The sequence below is a fragment of the Ostrinia furnacalis genome, unplaced genomic scaffold, assembly GCF_004193835.3.
Source record: "Ostrinia furnacalis isolate ACB-3 unplaced genomic scaffold, ASM419383v2 OfSCF4915, whole genome shotgun sequence".
In the NCBI taxonomy this organism is placed as follows: Eukaryota; Metazoa; Arthropoda; class Insecta; order Lepidoptera; family Crambidae; genus Ostrinia; species Ostrinia furnacalis.
Window position 1 is genome coordinate 829,885 of NW_021135154.1, and position 19,684 is coordinate 849,568.

Genomic DNA, 19,684 nt, shown 5'->3' on the forward strand with positions numbered 1-19,684 from the left:
AACTAGTTGGTGCTTATTTTAAAATCTCAAATTTTTATTCACCTAAAAATCGATAAATAAAACACTTCTCACACCCTTCCGTTTATACTATTTAAGTGAAATAGGTAGATGCATAAAAAAAAAAGATACAACCGCCTATTTGAAAAAAACCTCAGTAATAGGTACTCACGTGCTCACAAAATTTAACTAGACATTTTTAAAATACTAATTGGATTTTTTTGTGCCTATATCACACAAAGTACGGTCACCAATCACCATCCGCGCTCCAAATTCTTGAACTCCAATGTACAGACGGCAGCGCCTGAAGCTAAACATAGTGGCGTCATATCTTGTTGTAATACAAACAATTGTGCATCAAAAATGCGTAGTACTGTCGACTCTACAAAATGTAAGTTAAACCCAATCTCACCCCTTTCTTTCGAAACGAAACATTGCAGATACAAGAACCGCTACTCAATAACTCATACGGACGAAGTCAATCAGACAATAATGTACCTATGAGTTTCATATCTTCGAAATTAATTTTAAATTCTAATGATTTTTTTCCAAACCTCCAATATTAGTTAAACCTGAATAAGTTTAAGCCAGATACAAGCGCCGCTACTCCAACACGAAGGTGGGGACAATCATCATGCCTACATCACACATGGAATCACCATCCGTGCTTCCAAATTCCAAACCTCCAATACCCAAATTTTAGTTAAAACTGAATAAGTTTAAGCCCAATCTCACCCCTTTCTTCTAAACCGAAACATCACAGCTACAAGCACTGCTACTCTAACACAAATGTGGAGACAGTACCTAAGTCGGATGACAATTGGATTTTTTTCATTGTGCCTATATCACACACGGAACGGTCACCATCCTTGCTTCCAAATTCCAAACCCCCAGTAATCAAAATTAAGTTAATAAGCCCAATCTCACCCCTTTCTTCCGAACCGAAACATTGCAGATACAAGCACCGCTATTCCTCAACACGAAGGTGACAATCAATAATATCGCAATAAAATATAGTTTTTGTATCTTCGAAATTATTTTTAAATTCTAAATAAATTTTTGTTTTCTTGCTTCCAAATTCCAAAATTTGAGTTAAAACTAATCTCACCCTTTCTTCCCAACCGAAACATTGCAGATACAAGCACCGCTACTCCAACACGAAGGTGGAGACAATCAATCAAAATCAGCGGCTCCGAGGCTCGACAAATCCGCACGCACTGGATCCATTAAACAATGCAAATTTCTTGTAATCCAACGTCTCAACTCAAGCTGCGGAGTGAAATATTTAATTTTCATAAAGTACCTACACATTAGGGGAGAATTCTCAGACTCATGTTTTGCGGTTGATGTTTGAACTGTGTGTGATTGTGAGCAGGAGACACAGATTATGATATCTTTCGTATTCTTCACCATAATTTTCAGTCTTAATTTTTAAAAAATACATCGATAGCAAAAATTGATTTATTTGTAAAAAAAATTTGCTATTAAGTTTTTGTTCACCAAATAAGTTTGGCTCACAACCAGAATCGTGTTATTTTTCAAACTGCTATACTTCATAGTTCAAATTAGCGTCCGAAAATAATTATTAGGACCAGAAAATAACATTAGCTAGACCAGTTAAAAAGTATAAATAAACATTATGTCATACGAATTTGAGGACAAAAACAACAAGAATCATCGATATTAAAGTTAAAGAATAAACGATGGACTCCATTGGGAAAGTATTAATCATTGCAAATAGGCCACCCCAAATAAAAAGGGTATCAGATACCGTCCATTGTCTGTAAGCGAAGTTCGACGGGCGAATTTGCATATCACCGATATAATATCGTCACGCGAAAAACGTATCCCTTACGCCTGTGTACACATGAATGACGCGTGATGCGACCGACCTTCTCTGACGTCATCCATCATTGGCGCGGCGCCTGCACCTAGACTTCTGACAGCTACGGGTGGAATAACCACCCTTAATTAAAATTCAATTTTATTGCAAAACGTCAAGGTTGAAATTACAACGGCGCGAGCAACGGAAAGGTGGCATACCAACCCCCGCTAGCTAGGGAGGATCCCTGTCAAACGCTGGCGAAGAGTTTGACAGACGCGGGGCGCGGAGTATTTGACATGAAGGGGCTTGTTTGATACGGGGGGCAGGGGGAATTCTGCCCGTCATGAATAGGCAATGGGCGCTTTATTTATAAAGATTGTTAGCCGAACGCGGCTCAGTGAACTTCTGTTGGAATAAACACATCGTCACTATTGACGGGGGATGCCCAGCAGTAAAATAGACCAAAATTTTCTTAGGACCTTAAAATTGCTGAAAATCAACTTAAAATTGCTTTAAAATAGGATAAAGAGAAAGGAATTTTGGGTTTTAACTATGAACCACACACAGACTTACAATTTGTAAGTCTGTAACCATGTCAAACTTAATATTGTCTATCCTCAACGAAGTAAGATTGTGTAAAAGCAAACTCCTCGCTAAAAACCAGTGTTAAGACATCATAATTTGAAAATTATCGAGACTGATATTTTAACTAAAACTGAGGAGGCTATAACAATCCCTCTATAAAATTAGCCTTAGAGTTAGGAGCTTAAAGCGTAAAATTACTATGTTTTGATACTTTAGGCATCTACATTTCTTTCCTATCATCAAAAGTATCATCTTACAAGTCGCCGTAAAGATAAAGCGAGCGTTTCTATTTGTACCCGAGACGGGAAATAAAAGAGCGCGGTCTTTATCAACGATTTAATTCAACCCCACGTGGGGGAACGGCATCCATAAAGGACACAGTGGCCCGTATTCACAAACATTACTATGAGGTCTCACAGTGCGCGTGAACGCACAGGGTGACACACGGACCAATCACAGAGCTCTATTCAACGCTGTGCGTTCGATTTGCTGCTTCACATAAGCAAGCATCGTTTGTGAATACGGGCGAGTGGCTGTATGAAGGCAGAAATTTGATTATTCCGCGAGGTTGGCCTATCGCCAGCCAGCGACTATTTATCAAGAGCTCTCCGCGCTCGACGGTTTACAAGGATACTAATCATCGATGCGGGAACTGTATAGAGGGGTTGAGAGTGTGACAGTCACATTTTTGTGTTATTTTTGAGAGATTTTTGAATGCTTTTTAAAAGTAGAAATATTAGTTAAATTAAGTTACTTTAAAACATTTAATAAATTGAAAAATGTCTTAAACGTTATTTACTTATTTTAATTTTAGCCTTTCCATGTCGCATTATTTTTTTTGCTCTACAATGCCTCGAAATCGAGAAGAAGCGCCGCTTCAAACTCTGTCTGCCTGTTTAGAAATTGATAAATTAAGGGAAACGGTATTTTTCAAAAACAAGTATCTGTATGTCTGTATATCCACATCATTCTAAGAAAGGAATTTGTTAAAATACCATAATGTTGAAATGTAGTATCCTAAGCTATTTTTTCTTATAATTTAATGAAAAATACTTAAACCTGGGTTTTTATTAATTAGAGACTAATTAAACTTAGAGGTGCTAGAGGTCATTATAAATGAAATTAATAAAGTGCACTCAAATTCTTACGCAACGAAACTAATTGCTTATTCCAAGTTAGTAGATTACATTACGTGGTAGTTAAATTGTTGATATTGGTATCTAGACCTCATATTATAAGTAGTAAAATGAAATATTCTGCTGTCAGTTTTTTCTTTAAAATTATTCATTCCAGCACAGGAGGGATGCAAAATACATGCATGCCTTCAGCCTTCTTTCGTTCTTTAACACTTGATGTGTAAAGAACTGAATTATTTAATTTAAAAACAAAAACTGCTGTCATAATGTTAAGTTTTTATGTTTCATTGTTTTAGCTAAAACATTAGTTGGAAGCAAAAAAGTCAAATTCTACTCGAAAGCGCTATACTTCAAGTAGTCATTTGTGCCCTGATCCACATTGTGTAAGATTAATTTCGTGTCGTGCTGGCAAAAATTACTATTTGAGAAAAATATTTTCTTACGAAATTCTAAAATAAATGAAAATATTCTGTAGATTATTTTTTGGAACTCAATGTTTTTTTGACAACTAAGTTTTATCAGCTCTATGTAATGTCCCAACAGGCAGCGAAATTTATGGAGTTGTTATAGAAGCATAACTTGAACGTGATAATAGTAAATCAAGTATTGCATTAAATTCCACTAGTTTTCACTGTGACTGGGCGCGGTGAAAAATATACAGTCAACTTTTCCTGCTTTTAATGGCACATTTAAAATAATAATTCTAAGATTGTGAATTTCTCTCAGTGGGCTCTAAAAGTATGTCATATTATTCCAAAACATTGACTAGTGGCAACTAGAATATAAAATAAAATTATAATCCATATCAAGAGAAAAATTTGTTAAAATACCATTGAAATGTAGTAACTTATGCTATTTTTTCTTATAATGTAATGGAAAACACTTAAATCCGAGTCTTTATAAATTACAGACCAATTAAACTTAGTGATGCTAGAGGTCATTTATAAACGAAATTAATAAAGTGCACTCAAATTCTTACGCAACGAAACTAATTGCTTATTCCGAGTTAATTAATGAGTTTAATGACTGAATCACAAAATAGAAAAGTACTGAATCATGGGGAAGGATAACATATTTTTGTAATTACGAATAACGCTATGCAGTAGGCTATATTTTGTCAGTTAAATACTTCAATCTTAAGAAAAGACGTAACTTTTCGAGGGCATGTTAAGAGGCTACAAACCCATTATTACTGCCCAAACGATAGAAGGACAAGTTTTTAATTTAGGTAATTGAATACTTACCTAGTACCTACCATTTTTAAAAAAGTTATGAGTTCTATAAAGAAATAATAAGTACCTACCTAGTGGTTCTTATTGGTCTAACAATGGGATGTTTAACGTAAACTCACCATTGATTTTCAATACCAAAAATTTTCTATTATAATTCCTCTCACGCAGCGTTTTGCTGGTTTATTAAATAAAAAATAAAGCGTCAGTTTATCACAGGGGACATTAAAATGAACCCCTTGAGCATTCGAGAGCAGCATCAGGGCTGCTTCCGCGCCGTGATTTATGTGCGGTGAGATTCCGCCGCGGCTTCCTTGTCGCGGCTTTGTGGCAACCCTAAGAGTAGACCTGTAGACCATTTGCAATGAATAGGAAAATTAAAAAAAAAAGTTGGTGTTACAAATAGAGATTTCTCTATAATAGAAACATTGGTGAAAGAATATCTTAAAAAAACTGCCCAAGATTCTCCCACTCGTTGAAATTCACATAATATTAATGAACTTTCCCAAAAATGCTGAAAACAAAACGTCATGTAGGTACCTAGTCACGACTGTGTATGTTACCGATTAATTTTCGTTAAAATTCGTTTTCCAAGAAGGCTAAAATGTTAACTTGTCTAAAAGATTACGTTCGAAAGCTTGTAAGAGATAATATTGTAATACCTAATATTAACTTTTGTAGCCACGTGCAAGTTGACTTGTTAATTTAATTTAATTAAGTATTTTTAGATTTGAAAATAGGAAGTACAACAAATCATTTGATACTACTCCCGTAGAAATAAGAATTTATAAGAGTTCTAGCTAAGCGTATTAATCGGTCAACTTTAACCCTTCTAGTGCTGCAGGACAAAAATGGGGACCAGTGATGAGAAAAATAATAATTAATGATATCGCTATTATACAAAAACAAATGCCGCTACACCTACCTATTTCCATTGTATTAGATCTTCATCCCTCATAAGGTTCGGTTTAATAAAACAAAAGACGACAGCGTGTCGACATCCACCGCGCCCGATCGCGTCTGTCAAATAATGATACTCATTTGTCAAATGTGAACGCGGTTGTGCGCGAAAGTGACGCTTATCGACACATAAGTACATGCGTTTTAAATTAAAAATGCTGTAGCAACGATTTAAAAGGTGCGGGTTTTTTTTTATAAAATTGTAAGAAATTACAGTGATGGAAGGTTTTTAGTCTAAGTGTATTAGACAAATGACAATAAATTTTTAAGGGTAAGGTATTTTTTATGCCTAGAAATGAAATGTTTGAAGGCCCGTCCTGCAATAAAATAATAATGTATCGATGTGCACCCTAATCTACAAACAGCAAAATCATCACTTAAATCTTAGTATCTATTAAGTACGAGGTTTTATTTCTAAAACATCTAGATTAAATTTCAGGTCTATTTACCGAAAAATGCATTATATTTTTTTTTAGAAAAATCATAGGAAAGCATACAATTAATACCACAATAAACATTGCACGGCATAATATTGATATTTATTTTTATTAAAATGAACATTCTAACGTTTCCGAGTACATAATTCAAATTGTTATACTTACTGTTAACCGAAAATTATAACATTTACCCCAAAAAAGCACCCATCGAATACTTATATCAAGATTTATACATCACCCAGTGAACACATGCCAACAATGCTTCATTGAATTGCAGATAAAATAGAGGACAAGGAAGACTCCGCTCCGGCTCTCATATCTTTTATATTTTTTCATCAATGTCACACGTGACGCCGGAATGTCATTTTCGCATGACGAAAAAAAATGTTTATTAAGGCAGCGATATTACAATTTTCCACTAGTGAAATATGGAAAGCTATTTTTTACGAGAAAATAACAAGGTATTAAGACACGCGCGAGAGGGTTGGCTGTTATTATGTTTTTATTTAAATAAATATACCGTTTTAGGAATTAGAACAGATGCGTTGTGGTTAAGGTGTGTTTAATTAACATTAACTTGCCTATAATTTGCCGATTTTAAAAATGATAGGTAAGTACGAGTAGGTAAGTATTCCAAAATTAAGTCTCGAACTTTTCTGAAGGTTTTTTTAATGTAGCAGAGGTCATGTATTTTTTAATAGAAAACACTATTACGAGACACGAAACAAAATGGCGAAATAATTAATTTATTTATTATCATTCACCTACCTATAAGTCGAAAAGATTTTGATTCCTTTGCCATAGAAGTGGCCACGATCTATAAATAATAAAATATTACCCTATAAACAAAAAGTAAGATTTGCGGATCATGAAGAGCGAGCCGTCAGGTGTCTTCTGTAGAAAAAACTAATTCAACTGAAATAATTTGGTCGGTACAGTTTCGCGACTAACGAAGCAACAAAATTATCATTGCGACTCTCGGTCGTATAAGTTGCGGATTGTGAAGCGCTGTCGCTACTGACTAGGCAAAATAAAATTCTACACAAGTAATCAAATTATTAAGTAACTTTCTCGATATAGTTTTCAACCAACAAATTATCAAATTCTTCTATTTCCATCCGTCGTGAATCGTGATTGCGACTCCCGTATGAGTTGCGAATTGTGAAGCGGTGTCGCGCTGGCAGACCAAAATATTTAGTTTCTTAACCAAAATGATCAAATTCTTCCATTTTCATCCGCCGTGATTGCGACTTCCGTATAAGTTGCAGATTGTGAAGCGAGTAACACAACCGGGCTATAGGATGTGCGCAGTGATAAAATCTTAATCGATGATTTATCTTAGCCCATACATTTATCGTCTTAGATAAATGTATGGGCTTATCGCGTAAAATCGATATGTGTCGATATAATGGCGCGATAAAAGCTTATCGAGGCGCGCGTCCTAGGCCTACTCAGGTGTACTTATTAAGTTGAAAAAACTTTTTGAGCTGATCAAAGACAACAAATTAAAGTACATAATATTAACTATTGGTAACCGACAAAATTATCAAATTCTTCCATTTCCATCCGCCGTGAATCGTGATTGCGACTCCCGTATAAGTTGCGGATTGTGGAGCGGTGTCGCGCCGGCAGATGTGCGCGTTGTGATTGTCTTGGCGATGATTGATGATCTCGGCGGCTGGCGCTTAGGGTTGTAGCTTTAGAGATATTATTTTGCGGAAACAGCCCTCTAGACAAGTTGCACTTTTTGATCGAATCGAAAATCGAATCCGTCAAAACTCTAAATAAAAAAAAAGGCTTTTCGACTGGTTTGCAATTAAATTATGCACTTTGTCTAGACCCAGTATCTGAGCGACAGTATTGTATACAGGGTGTTAGGTAAATGGGTATATGAGCCGACACTAGCCCATGTTAACATGGGCATATAAATGGTATGGTGAAGTCAGAAATTTGATATCATCATTTTATTTTTTTAATTTTCATACAAAATAATTTTTATAAAATACGATTTCTATGAAAAATAAAATAATTAAAATGAAGATATCAATTTTCTGACTTCACCATACCATTTATATGACCATGTTAACATAGGCTAGTGTCGGCTCATATACCCATTTACCTAACACCCTGTATAGTACTTTTTACGCTTTAGTTCCTGGTGGTAAAATAAAAATGTCCTTGGACATTTTATACTGCGCTGCTAATACCAAACTACGGATTGCTTGTATTACCTATGGATACTAGACAACGGGTATAAACATACTTTAATTTTTTTTTTGTAAATATTACATATTTTCAGATAGAAAAGAAAACACCAATTTTATAGAGTACTTTTTACGTTTCCAGTGGTATTATTTGTGTTACTTTTTAGTGGTATTTGAGTTCGTTCTTCTTAATCAATCATGTGGTTTGAGTCAGCATTATCTTACCCGAATGGGAGCAAAAGCGATAGAAATATAAATATTCTTGAAGGACGTGCTACTAGGTTACTGAAATTAAAAGATGGATAGCTATTTAAATACATACCATTATAGGAATTTCCATGTGTACAAAACTAATACACTTTATTCAATTTATTTCTTAATATCAAAAATATCATTTAAATCAAGGAAAGAAACACTATTTTATTATTTTACTTTAGTTCCTCAGTTTTATTTACATTTTAATGGGTTTTTGTTTTAAATTATCTTGTTTTTGAATTCACGTTCCTATTCTATGCTAACGACTTTAGGGAAGAGTAAATACAAAAAGCTTGCTTATAAACTTGAAAACAGATAACGAAACAAAACTTTTATTATTTGAATGGAGGTTTAAACAAACAAATTAGCGATTTTACAAAACAGCAAAAGATTGATAAAAATAAGTAAACAAAATCATTAGAGTATTCCATTGTTGAACATCAGTTTAGTTGAGGATAAGCGTCTCAAAAAAAGTTAAGAAAGGTAAACATGACCTTTTCAAGTGTGTTTGTAGATCTTTTGTTATAATACAGTGAGATAAGCATAATACCTTCGTAAGCTCCGCCCTACAAAACAATTTAGGTAGGTACAACTGAAGCAAACATTGGTTGGCTACGCTTATCTTTTGGGTATTTGAGATAAACTACATAGGCATACAGACAATGCTATGTGATAACTACTACCTATGTATTATGAGAACTGTAATGTAAGTAGGTTTTTTTTTTACTTAGGTACCTAGTTTCTTTCATATTCATTTGATAGCCTTTTAAGGTAGACAGATTGTTGTAATTCAGATTATTTCCAAAACTTCATGGGTTTCAATCAGATTTATATCCAGAGACATTCGCTTAAACATATTCTTAGATTTTTCAAGTACATTATTACCAGACTAACATTTTGGTTGCAAAGTCACACTGATTAAAAAGCATACACTAGTACCAGGTCCAGTCTTCCTCGTTCAAAGCCAAATGAGGGTTTTGGCGTGATGTTTGAAAAACACGTTTTTATGTATGCATCTATTCCGCTAAAACCCGTTCCCGTTGCGTGGCAGCCCTACCGCACTATTCAACTCACGTTTATTCAATATAAGCAAACTCAGACGCAGCCCACGGCAGATACTTCGTCGAGCACGCCACATTCGTCAACCACGCTTTTACATGTTTTGCCAAACGTAAAAAATCTGTCAAATCCATACAAAAATCACCGGTTATCGTCATAGTTACGGTCAAAATAAGTTGGTGCCACCTGGAGGAAAAGTACTCTTAATACTGTAGATAGAAAATTTTACAGAAAGAAAACATTCCTTTATTTTTGAGAAGAAAGAGAACTGCATTCATAGTTTTTCGAAAATTCACTACCATACGACTTAGGTATTCTTAAGAAAAGCAAAAAATTGAGCTACTCAATGTATTTCAGTGTTTTTAGTAAGGTTTGCTAATCCGGTTTGTTTCTACTTATTTAATAGGAATAAAAAGTCACATTGCTAGTGAGTGATTTCTATATTCATTCACATCAATAAATACTTCCCTGGGTTGGAAATAAAATTACCAGTAGTAGCAATCATCGGTACGTAAATAAAAGTCATTGTATAAAACTGCAGTCATAAAATATAAGTATCTTACACTTTAAAATACCATTTTAGTATTCAATAAAATATTAAAACATTCCAATAGCATATCCATCCACTTACCAAATTGTTCTATTACTCACGTCCTTGCAATTAATTAATTAGCGGCACCGACCGAGTCACCTCTTCCAAAAAACCAAAAAGAAATAATTAATTATCGATACGACTCACAGATAGTACATAATTATAAATCGAGAAGTTGCGCAATACGATTCTACAGACTCATAGCGCCATCTTTACGAGGTGTTTGGAATTTGGATCTACATGACTTACAATGAAGGTTTCTAAGCATGTGGGAAGGCTTTGATGCGACTGGTGGCCAGGATTCACTTTTAGAAGAAGAATCTAATGCTAATGATAAACAAGTATAGCTGAAGGAAATGAAACCTTTTTGTATTGCAATATAAGAAGTATTTTCTATTGTGATAATATTAGACTAGACTAGAAAAATACTTACGCTTCGCGCGACAAGACGAGATTTCCAACATTTTCCTCTCTGCCATTTCGTTTGCCGCTTATTCAGCTAGATGGCATTAAATTTACAGAAAAGTCTATGCTTTTAAAACTATATTTTTTAATACATGTAGGTAACTACGTGAATTTAAGTAAGGCTGCTGCACGGGGGCTTCCTCCGCCATATCTAATAACAAATGATCGAAAATAAATCAAAATATTGAACACGTTTCATCGAAAATTCAAAACATCGAACGATCAAAATATCGAATTTACAACAGCTGCACCTTCATCCGTATGTTAGTTTTTTTTATCATGAAATAATGCTTAAAAGCCTTATTTATTAGCAAATAGCACTTACCTATAAATTGTGCTAATAAAAAAGCAAAAATTACAAAGTTTTATAAAAACTACAATTGAAAGGCTAACAAATTTTAATATGGAACACACATCTAAAATTGATTGTGTTTTTACAATTTATAAAATAAACTGGACATTCTGTGAACAAGTCGCAATGTTCTTGTTGACTACAATAATACGACCTACACATTTCTGTCCATAATGTAGGTACTCTTAAAATTATTAAGCACTACCCTTATTACTGCAGTCGGGTAAAAATTTACCTTACTTTATCTATCCCAACTAATATTATAAATGCGAAAGTAACTCTGTCTGTCTGTCTGTCTGTCTGTCTGTCTGTCTGTCTGTCTGTCTGTTACGCTTTCCCGCTTAAACCTCGCAACCGATTTTGATGAAATTTGGCATACAGATAGTTTGAGTCCCGGGAAAGAACATAGGATAGTTTTTATCCCGGTTTTTGAAACAGGGACGCGCGCGATAAAGTTTTTCTGTGACAGACAAAATTCCACGCGGGCGAAGCCGCGGGCGGAAAGCTAGTTTGGACATAAGGTCATATAAATACACCAGATACATAGGTATGTCCTGAATTAAAATATTAGTTTTCAGTTAACCTAATTTAACCCCTAATATTAGATCTAACGATAATTAGCAGCATCTCTAATGCAAAAGCAATAAGGGATCAGAAGAAGTTAGCTCTAAGTTTTAATTTGAAAATTATTCATTACAGTAATGATTACTTTGCAGAAGTATAAAATATTCTGCAAAATACTAAGTTGTCCAGTATCCTTTGAGATCTAAACTGACCATGATGCTAAGATACGAGTTTAAAATTGAATATGAAATACAGTAAAATATCAAAACATTGAATATTGTTTTTTTTTATTTTGTTTCAACTGGTAACTAAAGTACGTTATGCATACGAGTTTATGGTAATTTTATGTTTAAAAAAACTATTTATTTAAAATACAATAATTTCCAATGTTTCATTTTTAAAATTTACTACAGTACAATGTTTAAAAGCTGTATAAAGTAAGAATATACTTAAAATAACAAATTGTAAATATATTTAATTAAACTATACCTACTATTTTCATAATGAAATATAAAATATTTAATAATAATAATAAATGTTATTAATTTCTAAACAAATAAATACAGATTATGCTTACAATTAGGTAAGTGTAATATAAAATATTAATTTCATTAAATATAATTGTCCATCCTTACAATTTATTAATACAACTTTATCTACTTACAAAAAACTTAAAATTACTTAAATACTTAACTTTAAAAATTGCTTTTATAAAATTAAATATGTGTTATTTACAAAATAAAAAATAATGTCACCCCCAGCGCTGTAGTCGGGATCGGGAGTAGGTACCTATTGTCCATTGTTTATCTTCATACAAAAATATGAATATTAACAACAAAAGCAAAGGAAATCAAAACTTAACAAAACTTTCTGATTTGTCGAAAAACAGGATTGTTTTCAACCTTCATTAATTACTTGTTTTGAACTTAACGAATCCGTCCTATCCCTAATTACCCTAATAGTTTGTCTAACGATCTACCTAATTAAAGTACTGAGCTTTCGTCCTTAAGTAATTGCAAATACAAAATTTTCACTATAAATAATGAGGGTATGTCCATTTCAAATCATACTCGATTCAGACCTTGTAACGAAAGTTGCTCCGACTGTCTCCAGTATTTATCAACCTTATTCAACGATGTCTGCGCCACCCACTCCTATTATCAACTTGGACTTTCCCAACAAGAATATCTTTGAGATTAATCAAAAGCAGTGGAACAAATATTCCACAGAACCTGCCAAGAATGGAACGGTAAGTTTCATTTATTTGAAAAGAAAATTAAACGTTATAAGATTTTGAAAAAAAAAAAGTTTGAAATTTTTAAGATTAGAGTTGAAAAGAGAACTTTGTAGAAAAACATGATTGTAGTTGCATATCTAATACTATTGTTTTATTGTTACAGCTTCAAGAATGGATTACGGAGCCGCTGCACCTGTTGACTTCGGAGTCATCGTCTTCAGCTATGTCCAATGGTCAGGATGCTTCGCTTTCGTCGCTCGCAACGGGCGATGAGAATAATACGATCCTGACCATACCGGAGGCGATCAGAAGCGACCAGATGCTGTCAACGGTCAACGGGCAACATTACCTGGAGGTACCGTTGCCCTCCACGTCCAATGGGCTGAATCAACAGGCGCCCATGCCGGTGACGTCGAATGGGTGCCAGCAAATGTATTCTGTGCCGGCGACCACCAGCAATGGACACTGCCACCAAATCCCAATGCCTGGGACGAGTAACGGATCCAGCTATGGTGTGAGCTCCTACGGAGTTCACTATACTGGATCCAATGGCAACGTAGGATACTCGCCAAACATGACGCCAAACATGAGCGGTGTCCATACGGTGAGGCCTGCTAATTATATTATACATCCATTCCGGCCCAACGGTGGGTGTAATGTGCCGAATGGAGGTAATGGCTATTTTGTACGGCCAGGCTGGCCTGTAAATGCCATTAGCAAAGTCGTGAATGGCGTTGTTAAGAAGCAGAAGAGAAACAGGACAGCTTTTACAAGCCACCAAATGGCGGAGCTGGAGCAAGAGTACGCGAGGGCCCGGTACTTAGACCGTACCAGAAGAATTGAGCTGGCTTCCACACTCAACTTAAATCAGCGGACGGTCAAAATCTGGTTCCAAAACAGGCGAATGAAGGAGAAGAAAGACCGTCTTGAAGTGGAAGCTGCAAATATGGGTGACCTGCCCATATTTGTACAAGACGGTCAGCAGTATGTTCAGGTGGGCATTGAAAACGGCCATTTTAATCCGGCATTGTGTGCAGAGATGCCGATGCCATCGGTCTCGATGCCATCGATGACGATGCCATCGGTGTCGATGCCATCGGTGACGATGCCATCGGTGCCGATGCCATCGGTGTCGATGCCATCAATGCCGATGCCGCCAATGCCTATGCCTCACATGCTGCCTCATGCGCCTACGCTTCCAGGCCTTGAGATGCCATACGTACCAGAGAACGCCATCCAGGTCAATGGCGTTCAAGCCCAACAACCACCGGTTCCAACTCCAGCGGGTGCGGGCACAGAAAACCCTGCTGGAGCTAATAATGTCGAAGAAAGTTGGGACCTGGCATGGATCCGCAGCATCAACATCGGTGATGATTTGGAACTGCAGTGAAAGTAGTTCTTGATCTGCTGCGGATCAACATAAATGGGCGTAATTATGGTTCATCTCAAGGCAGCTCCAGGTGGTTTATTACGCCATTCACGACTGTTGGACTATCAGTCAGAGAGTGAAGAAGACGCTTAAGTGACAATAAGGGCACGGGAAGGACAAGGGACAATAACACACCTAGCCACGGGTGAAGAAGACAGATTGCAAGTCATTAAAACCACCTGGAGACATCACGCCATTCACGACTATAATAAGTAACACGGACCAGAGGGTGGAGAAAACACTGTTCACGTTCAAGAGCCATGTAACCAAATAGCATGAGGACACTGTTGACAGATTTTAAATCCTGTAAAGTCATCTGAAAATGTGTCAAATTATGTAACGCGTAGGCAGGCGTAAGTCTTAATGAAGATTATAAAACAAAACAAATTAAACATAATATACAATTTTAAAAATGTATACAATAGAGATTAGCGTTTTATAAAATTATATTTCAGTGATATTCATAAATAATTTTTTTTAATTAAACTGTAATATTGATAAATTATCTATGTTCTTATTTGTTTGTTATTATTTTAATTTGAATCCGAATCATTTTTATAATTTCTGATATTGTGTGTAATTTTTTATATGAATGCACCTTCTAATTGACTATTGTATGTTAAATTTGAAATAAAAATTGAGACATTATGTAAACAGTTGTTTAAATTGAAACCCCCTTATTATTAAAAGTTACACCGTAGTTGAACTCTGACTTACCTAATTGTCATTTAGTTAGTATGCATTATGTCATTTTAATCCAGTGTTCATCCTAGGTGTAACTTTTTATTAATAAGGGGAAAGAGTAAAAGCTCCGACTTTAAATTACTATAATAAATTTAATACAATAATACAATAAACTAACTAACAATAAAGTTAAAGTATCGTGGGTATTAGTGTAAGAACATCTTGACAAGTCATGAAGTTTTCATTTTGTAGACTTCAATGACAATGACCTAGGGGTCATTGATATTTTTTCTCGTCTGAAGCATTTTCCATTTAGTTCCAAAGGTATAATTTTCTTTATAGTAAGGCATTTTCTTTATATGTAGTAAGAAATAATAATAAAAAAATCTTTAAAAATGAAAAAAAAATATCTCAAATAAGTATATTTTTAAACGGTTTTATTTAATTCGATAAATATGAGTAGTTTCGGCCATTTTCATAATATGTGCACTCTATCAAGACTCGCACTGTATACAGTGTTCTTGATGTACATACTATGCCTGTTAAAACGGCACATAATATGAAGTTTCTGGGGTTCTGGGTATTTTTTGGCCAACTCCTTTTAAAACAAAACCAGGTTTAATAATTTAAAGTTATAAATTGAAGCTTATCTATCATTATTTAGGCCACATAATATTGTCTACTGCTTTGAAAACATAGGCTCATTAGTTACAATTACTTCCAGATTAACTATTTAGAAGCAGTCGACATCCAGCGGTTTCTTGAAAATCAAAATCAAAATTATTTTCAACCGACTTCAAAAAAGGAGGTTCTCAATTCGACCCGTATGTTTTTTTTCTATGTTTGTTACGTGATAACTCCGCCAATTATGAACCGATTTGAACAAATCTTTTTTCGGCGTATAGGTAATACCTCAAGGGTGGTCCTATTTAAATTTAATAATAGAAAAAACAACCCCCAAGGGTGGAAAATTGGGGATGAACTTTTTTATACGCAATATCTCCGCCGATTATAAATCAATTTGAACGATTATTTTTTTTGTTGAATAGGTATTATCAAAAGGGTGGTTTCATCCGAATTTGAAGAAAATATTTCACCCACAAGGGTGGAAAATTGGGGATGAACTTTTTTATACGCAATATTTTTAATTTTTAGTTTTTTTTTTGTGTTCACGCATTTGAAGTCGGTTTTATTTTTTTTAAAAGTTAATTATATTCAGTATAGACCAATATATTGGCACTTATGAACGTCAAAATAAAAAAAAGGTAGGCCTAAAGGAGCACATTACATGACGTCTCCTTGTATTTTGGGGTCTACCAACGCTTCTTGACAGACATTTTTTTTTAATCCACAGCGAGGAAGCTCTTGTCCTGTATCTCACCTGATACATTCATCATCATCATCATCATTTCAGCCATAGGACGTCCACTGCTGAACATAGGCCTCCCCCAATGCTTTCCATGTTGATCGATTGGTAGCGGCCTGCGTCCAGCGCTTGATACATTATTAATTATTATTATGGCAAGTGCTGAGAAGAAACTACGGTCTGTCCACCCTGTGGGCGAACGTTCAATGCTGCACTTGCCAGTGCATACCTACTTACAGACTTCATAATTTTTCTGCCACATCCTCTATTAGTTCTACGTGATTTGTGCTCTGTCCACTGCCACTAAAGTTTAAAAAGAAATCCATGGTTAGTTTTTAGGCTGTAAGGTTTTGAGCGAGAAAATGGTGTGTAGTTTAGTTTCAGAACGCTACCCAACCGAGTTTAGACCTACTTAAATGGATGGATCATTTGCCCTGGTCTTTTGTCTTGCATTTATCAACAACTTCGGTAACCGGTTTTCTGACTCCTACATAGAATATAATATTATGTATAGGTACTTACTACGCACATCACCAATATCACCATGTATTTAGGTATATGAAAGCAAAAATTAAGACAATATTTATAAGGAAGGTAACTGACTTAATATAACAGTGTTTTTATAAGGTTTGTTTGTTACTACTTTTTTATCGGGCTACAAAGATGAACATCTCACAAACATTGATAGTGAGTGGTTTCTTCATTCTCATAATAAAATTTATCTACTCTCTAAACTTAATAATGAAAATCAGTAGCCTACTGCTGCTGAACTTAATAGAATAGAAATCATGGTTTTAAACCCAAAGTTAAATATACCTATACGGCAGTAAAAATATAAATAAATAAATAATAAATAAATATCCTTAGACATTTTACACTGCGCTTCTAGTCCCAAACTAAGCAAAGCTTGTACTATGGGTACTACAACAACATGGGTACTACGACAACGGATATAAACATACTTAAATACTTTTTTTTTGTAAATACATACTTATTATACGTAGAAAACACCCAGTCCAATACAAACAAATATGTTCATGCACACAAATGTTTGTACTGTGCGGGAATCGAACCCACTACCTCCGGAATAGTAGTCCGTTTCGAACCACTACACCAACCGGCCGACAAATATAAAATACCATTGTAATATTTTATATGAAATATCCAAACATTCAATTAGGATATTATTATAATCCACTTACTAAATTGTTCTATTAGTCACGTCCTTGTAATTTATTAATTAACAACACACAGGAGAATAATATTAATCGATTAATAGCGTTATTACTTTCTAAATATGACTCTTAACGCCATCTGTATAACGCGGTCAGATCTACGTACGGTTACAGTGAAGGTTTCTAAGCATGTATGTATAAAGGCTTTGGTGCGACTTTTGCATTCAGGATAAATTTTACAAGATTAAGGTTTACAAGATTTACATACTGCCAATCCATGTATGGAATATGGACCAAGTGCTGCCCAGAGTCAACCCACTGTGCATTTTGTTCCTCAATACAATACTTATCTACCCCTGGAGTAAAGAGAAAAAAAAAGTTTTGTTGTGAATTATTTAATTATGAAAATCGATATAATGTAGTACCTACTACGCACTAGATTTGGCGATTTATGTATGTAATAAAATTTATTATTTATTCGTCAATATTGTTCTAACATAATTAATCATAGAAATGCAAATAAAAAAGTGGCAGAGACTGTTGAGGTGCCTATACTTATACATTAAAGTAGGTATTTGAAAATACGTTTGATTCGAGAAAAGGGTGATAGGGATATTGTGGATATCCGTAACCGTAACCGAAACTATCGGATATCCGAAATAAAAATATCCGTAGGTAACCGAAATCGGATACCTACGGTAACCGAAATAGTTTCGGATAAAGGCAGTCTAAATCTTAATATTTTTAATATTTCTGAATTTCGAAAATTTTCGAAAAGGCCAAGGGCTTCCTCGTTGTGGATAAAAAAAAATTACACCCATACCATGCAATTTTCTGTAAATAATTTAAGATTTAATGATTTTCTTTTTATTTGATTTATCAAGTTTGTTTTAGAGATTTCATCCTTATACTTAACCCTAACGATCCATGCAATGTGTAAAATATTGGTGAAATTTTTAGTTAGTTCGATTATCGGGTGTAGCAAGCAAATTTTTGGAAATCTTTGAATGCAGTTCTATTTATTTTCAAAAATAAAGGACTGTTTTCTTTGAGTAAAAATTTCGATCTACAGTATTAAGAGTACTTTCCCTTCAGGTGGCATTACAAAATTTCACCCTGTATTACATGTCATAGAGCGGGATGTTCTAGCTAATGTAGTTATCACCCTTTCATGTCATGTCACATGTCATAGACTACTGCAGTCGCGTAAAAATTAATATTGCTTTATCTACTCGGATATATTCTTAAACACCAAATACATAGGTACAGCAGGTAGGTCCTTTATTAAAATATTAGTTTTGGACCTTAGTTTAATCTAATTTATACCCTAATATTAGATCTAACGATAATAACAGTATCTCTAATGCAAACGCAATAAGGGAAGATAGCTCTAAGTTTTAATTTGAAAATTATTCATTACATTAATGGTGACTTAAAAGTATAAAATATTTGGCAAAATGAAAAGCTGTCCAGTGTCCTTTGAGACCTAAACTGACCATGATGCTAAGATATAATATGAAACGGGACTATTTCCACCTCTCGTTCCCACTACTGCAACTCCTGTGTAGCCAGGATCTACAGCTTGACGGCCATAAAAACCCAACCAATGAAGGTCAAGTTTGTCCCGGGGGAAAGTTAAACTGTCATGGGTCCAATGACTGAAACAACAACGCAACGAAATTAATCAGAAGAACAACATAGGAGGAGTTCGAAATTAAGGTTCGACTTCACCCTCCAAATAAAGGTAAAGGTAAACTATTCAAGATATAAGATGAAGTACTAACATGAATGAAGTAAATTTAACGCTTTCAAGTGGCGACCACGGTTTGGAAGACGTAGCGTGGGCAGGCCTCCTACTAGGTGGACCGCGACGATCTGGTAAAGGTCGCGGGAAGAACCTGGATGCGGGAGCGCAGGACCGTACATTGTGTAAAACCTTGGGGGAGGCCTTTGTTCAGCAGTGGACGTCATTTGGCTGAAACGAACGAACTAACATAAAATATCATTATAAAAAAAATTAAAACCGACTCCAAAAAACCTACACTAAAAAAGTAGAAAAATAATTACTAATTACCTACTTATTTATTAGGACGAATTATTAATATTTATGTAGGTATACCATGATTGATACTT

General features: G+C 34.8%; 1 protein-coding gene across 2 annotated transcripts; it reads left to right on the top strand.

The window, feature by feature from the left end:
- The first annotated feature begins 12,710 nt into the window (after window positions 1–12,710).
- LOC114360269 (homeobox protein Hox-B3a-like) lies at window positions 12,711–14,669 on the top strand. 2 transcript variants are annotated; one of them, XM_028314899.1, is made up of 3 exons: window positions 12,711–12,909; window positions 13,061–13,954; window positions 13,985–14,669. In XM_028314899.1, exons 1-3 carry the CDS (start codon window positions 12,796–12,798, stop codon window positions 14,285–14,287), a joined length of 1,311 nt encoding a protein of 436 aa, XP_028170700.1. In that variant the 5' UTR covers window positions 12,711–12,795; the 3' UTR covers window positions 14,288–14,669. The 2 variants fall into 2 exon arrangements, with proteins under 2 accessions (XP_028170700.1, XP_028170698.1); XM_028314897.1 differs by having other exon boundaries at window positions 13,061–14,669.
- Window positions 14,670–19,684: the final 5,015 nt, after the last annotated feature.